Genomic DNA, 5,090 nt, shown 5'->3' with positions numbered 1-5,090 from the left:
TCGTTGCTGGGGGGTGACTCAGGTTGCAGCACTACAACCTAGGATCAACAACTCATATGCCAGAAAGCTACTCTCCGAACATCAGCTGTAGAGAACCCAGCTGAAATCTCAGCTGTAGAGAACCGAGCTGAAGCCTCAGCTGTGCAGGGCTCATCTGAACTTACTAGCGCGCCACCCTGGGGGTGTCCCCCTTCCTTCCCCTAGTATATATACAACTAGCTAGACGTCTATAGAAATCAGAGTTCACATCAATTTAACCTGAGTGTTTCACCTCCATCCTCACATATGTTGTATTGACTACGTACGGACTGTATATATAGTGGGAAGGAAATGAGAGTGGCGATGATTGGTAATATAGATATTGTATAGAATCTTCCAGAGTATTCCAGCTATCATATACTAATGCATACTAACGTAGGCACCCAGTGCTAGCATAGGCTACCAAGGTTCCTGCTGAGAAATTCTCTCCATCACTCACAGACCTCAAATTAAGTCATGATAAGCAGATTCCGTGGGGCCAGCTATATGCGGAATTATCAAAGAGTCACAAGGTTATGGAATTCGCTTGGAAGGATGCAACGGTTGTTTTATTCCTCTCCACAGTTCATGATGGCCAGAACTACGTCGCCAAGCTACGGAGGCGCCCAGCTACTACCAATAAGGGCTACAGGCAAACCGTAAAGATGTTCAGAAATCAGCCAAGAGCGGTGCTTGATATACCAGAGTTTATCGAGGAGTACAACCTCTGGATGTGCGGGGTTGATATTGCAGACCAGTTACGCAGCTACTACAATATAAATCGTGTCTATAGGAAGACCTGGAAGCCACTATTTAGTTTCCTATTAGATATAGCTGTGGGCAATAGCTACATGCTCTCCTCATATAGGCCTGAGCCGGGCTCCGGTGAGCGAGCCCTTCGACGAGATTCGCATCTACAATTCTGTCGAGACCTACGAGACGCCTTACTGCATGCATCTGTTTGTGTACGTAAGCCACCTAGTAAGGAGGGCATGAAAGGGTGGATGGATATTGTGTGGAAGCCGGTCAGGGAGCATCAGCTTGTAAAACAGTTCACCAAGCAGCCTACGTGCGCTGCCTGTTCATACAAGCACCGCACAAGCTCACAGCCTCATCGCGGTAATCGGAAACCACTCGCAGATCTATCAATTAACACTACAATGAAGAGTAGAGAGGATAGCCGTGGTTGGAAGCGCCGTCAGCGGCCGCCAAGGACGAATTGGGGGTGTTCTGTATGCCATATTCCCTTGTGCAAGAAGGGGAGGTGCTGGAGCGAGCACGTGGCTAAGCTCACCACTAAGGACTAGCTATACAAGCAGCTATGTACATAGAAATCGACGAATCTGAATAACCTCAAACCATCGTACATCTCATCACAAGGGGCTCGATTAAGGGCTTCTTATTGGCCGAGCTATGTGGCCCAAGCGTTGCGCCAGAAGCAGCGGATTAAGGGATATAAGAAGATATTTAACCACAATTTCCTATATCCTAAGTGTCGCCGAAGCAGTAAACCGGATTATTAGATAACCAGCGCCTTATCTTAGAGCAGCCATGTTAAAATGGCCCACGGCAAAGAAAATGCGCCAAATTTGCGTATATATTTGCATTTAGCTGTAGATAAGATAAAATTATGCTGTCCCTTCTATAGATTATACCTTTAACAAAGCAGGTTCGGTTATGTCACGATAGCGCTACACGCGAGAGGTCGAGGGCTCAAAGAGGAGCGTTGATTAGGTGCTATGTACAATGCTACGTGGAGAATCAAGACGTTGTGTAAGGAACAGGAAGACGGGAGACGGGCCACCGGATATAAGGGCGTGGCCGAGCGCGTGGCGTACGGCCTCTATGCCGTTTCGGCGCGTGGCACGCGTGTACGCGAGGTCCTTACCAGATCAGGTGATAGGAAAAGGGGGCAGCCGGTAGGTGGCTGGAGCGGGACAGGATAGGAAGCGGAAGCGAGACGGGAGCGGAGCAGGGTAGGCAGGGCAGGAGGCCGGCCAACGGTAGTAGGCCGGTGCAGATTGCTGGAGTTGTAGCAATCTGCGGCAGAATTTCGGTAGGTAGGGTGTCGCGGTCGATACCGTGACAGGTTAATATACTAAGAGCTATATCCGTGCTAGGGCAGCTAGCGCTATTTTCTTAAGTCCTTTTATATGCTTAGCTTGTAGTAATAAACAGGGCAATAAAAAGCAAATCGTTATAATTAATAGATGCTCCGCGTGGAATTTATATATCTCCTTAGCATACAGCAAAGTTGCCAGGAACTAGTCTATAGAAGAGTTATTCTTAAAAGGGAAAAAAAAAGCTCTATGCCTTTTATACGTATAAAAATTATTTTTAAATCGGTCCACCCTTATAGCATATTGCAAGGCGATGCATATTAAGAAAAGGAAGTTTAACAACCTATTCCCGTGTCCTAAATATTGTTAAAGCGGCATGCTAAACCATATAATTATCAGCGCCTCTTCCTGGAGCAGCTATATTAAGACGGCCTACAGTAAAGATTATGCGCCGAGTTTACAGACAGATCCAATTTTAAATAAAAGGATATTATATTGTTCCTTCTATAGGGTATACTTTAAACTAAAAGGGGTTTATACGCATTTTAGAGCCTACGTCCGTGCTAGGGTAGCTAGCGCTATCTTTTTAACGCCTTTCCCCTGCTAATTATGCAGCTGTAACGGACAGGGCGGTAATAAGAAGCAGAGTATAATAATTAATAGATGCTCTGCATAGGATGCGTATATATTCTCGGCCTATAGCAAAAACGCTCGGATCTAGACTATAGGAATCCCACCCGTTAGGAGAAAGAAAAAAAGGGAGGTTAAGAATAGAATAACTGTGCAGTTAATCCTGTGCCTCCTGTATAATAGCTCTTATCCGCTTAGAGGTATTAGTACATATTTTAAAAAGAAACACGTCCTCGCCCTATTTTTAGAATTAATATCGTGCCTTAGTTATAGTGGCGGCCAAGGCGACTAGAAGCAGAGGTCACGAGCGTGTATTACTGGAATTGCCGCATGGAATAAATATATGGAATTAAATCATGGCGAAGTCTCCCGGTACTTCTTAGTAGCGGAGCTATTACCAGACACTAAGCCGAAAATCGGCGGAAGGAAGAGGAGAAAACCTAATAGGATGGAAGCGGCAGGCGTCAGGCCTAGACGTTGGTTAATAAGCTTATTAAGCTTACTAAGCTCGATCAGCTCGATCAGCTCGATTAGAGGGGATAGTGGAAGGCGAGGGGAATCCGGAGATAATATCAGCAACGGTATCCCGACTCCGTTATCCTAATCTACTCAGGTTGCAGCACTACAACCTAGGATCAACAACTCATATGCTAGAAAGCTACTCCGAACATCAGCTGTGCAGTGTTCAGCTGAACTTACTAGCGCGCCACCCAGGGGTGGCCCCCCTTCCTTCCCCTAGTATATATACAACTAGCTAGACGTCTATAGAAATCAGAGTTCACATCAATTTCAACCTGAGTAATCTAGTATTAACCTTTCTGTTATTAATCCTATACTATTAAGCGAGAGCGATAAAAAAATAAAGAGAAAATAGCAAGATAATATTAGACAGTAGAGGTGTATATTTTTATAGTTCTATAAATTATATACTTTCCTACTTATTAAATCGGGTTTCCTTAGATCTCTTAAACTCCGTTCGTATCGTCCCCTTAAGTCTTACATTCTGTTGTAATATCTGTGGCGCAATTCTTGTTCTTCTTCTATGATTTTTAAATGCCGCAGGTGTCTTAATCACCGGCAAAGGATAGTACCTTGCGATGTCTTCTGGCCGAAGGGGCCACTGAGGATCGTTAGGAGAATTGCGAGATGTATAGATCGTAAGCTTTCCTTTCCGCCGTACCAGGATGAAGATATCAGCGCCAAATTTCCCTTTAAGTCTATTTCCCTTCTCTGCGAACGTAAGGTTCTGCCGGCGGAAGTTTTCATCGTCGAGTTGGTCGGCAGTCTTCTTCATGGTTTCTCGCCCGAAGGGAAGATTTTGGGTTGAATGACAAGTCTTAACTGGTTGTAATGTTCGCTTAGCGCTACAATCCGTCAATGCGAGGCGATTATCTAAAAACATGGGAGTATTTAAGATTATAGATATGCCGGGCCTGTTTGGGCTCTTCTAAAGTCCGTAGCTTATCTGGTTCTTATAGGCTCATCTCGCCCATCGCCGATTACTCACCCACTACTCACCCACTACTCACCCACTGCTTACCCACTGCTCACCCACTGCTCACCCACTGCTCACCTACTATTCGAAAACATCTCTTTCAGGCTTCTAGGAGCCCGTTCGGGCCACCTATCTACATAAATACGCCTCGAATGCAGACAGTGTAATTTACCTAATAGAATTTCCCGTTCTCCTTTCTAAGCGGCGAGTATTACGGCGACTCCTACTCTATTATTACCTAATAATGATTGCCAACTCCAGCGGGTGTGATGCGATTTAGCAAAGGAGGATACAGTTCACTGTTGAGTTAGAATAGCATGAATTGCGGTGGTTGTCTTGCCAGTGACCGTCGAGTTCCATAAGGTTCTCGCTACGGCACGTTAAAAACAGGGTAAACTCCATATAACTAGCGTCCGTCCCTGGGTGGTGAGAAACCACCGTGCCGAGAAAAATGAGGGGTAACGTGCGTCCCTGCGTAGCGAGAAACCCTGCGTAGCGAGAAACCCTGCGTAGCGAGAAAATCAATGGGTAACGTCCGTCCCTAGGTCACGGAAAACCCACCGTGCCGGAAAACATAAGGGGTACATTGACTTTAAACAGCTCAGACTCTGCGCACACATCGAAATTTCCCATAACTCTATATAAATAGTGTACTGTAGCCACTCCTAAACGTTTAGAACACCTCCTACCTAAAAATTACGTTCGCGTTATTGCCTTCGCGTCTGATTTGCGGAGAGCCTTTATTCACGGCGTAACTAAATTCCGTCGCCATAGCACCACTATCGAGCTCCTATCACTCCTAATGCTCATAAAAGGGCCTTATCCGAGCCTTAGAACCCCGCTATCATACTAGGAAGTTATCATCAGCCTTGTGGCTGCTTTCGCAC

At 45.6% G+C, this 5,090-nt stretch overlaps 1 protein-coding gene across 1 annotated transcript; it reads left to right on the top strand.

Moving 5' to 3' along the window:
• Positions 1–402: 402 nt before the first annotated feature.
• Positions 403–1,325, top strand: BDZ99DRAFT_478014 (uncharacterized protein; the record flags this gene model as incomplete). The annotated part of the gene is made up of 2 exons (XM_033722143.1): positions 403–414; positions 447–1,325. The coding sequence occupies 2 exons, from the start codon at positions 403–405 to the stop codon at positions 1,323–1,325; spliced, it is 891 nt and encodes a 296-aa protein (XP_033575492.1).
• Positions 1,326–5,090: the final 3,765 nt, after the last annotated feature.

This window comes from Mytilinidion resinicola, assembly GCF_010093595.1.
Source record: "Mytilinidion resinicola strain CBS 304.34 unplaced genomic scaffold BDZ99scaffold_12, whole genome shotgun sequence".
In the NCBI taxonomy this organism is placed as follows: domain Eukaryota; kingdom Fungi; phylum Ascomycota; class Dothideomycetes; order Mytilinidiales; family Mytilinidiaceae; genus Mytilinidion; species Mytilinidion resinicola.
Note: the sequence above shows the minus strand (reverse complement) of the source record. Positions and strands in the feature narration are given on the sequence as shown.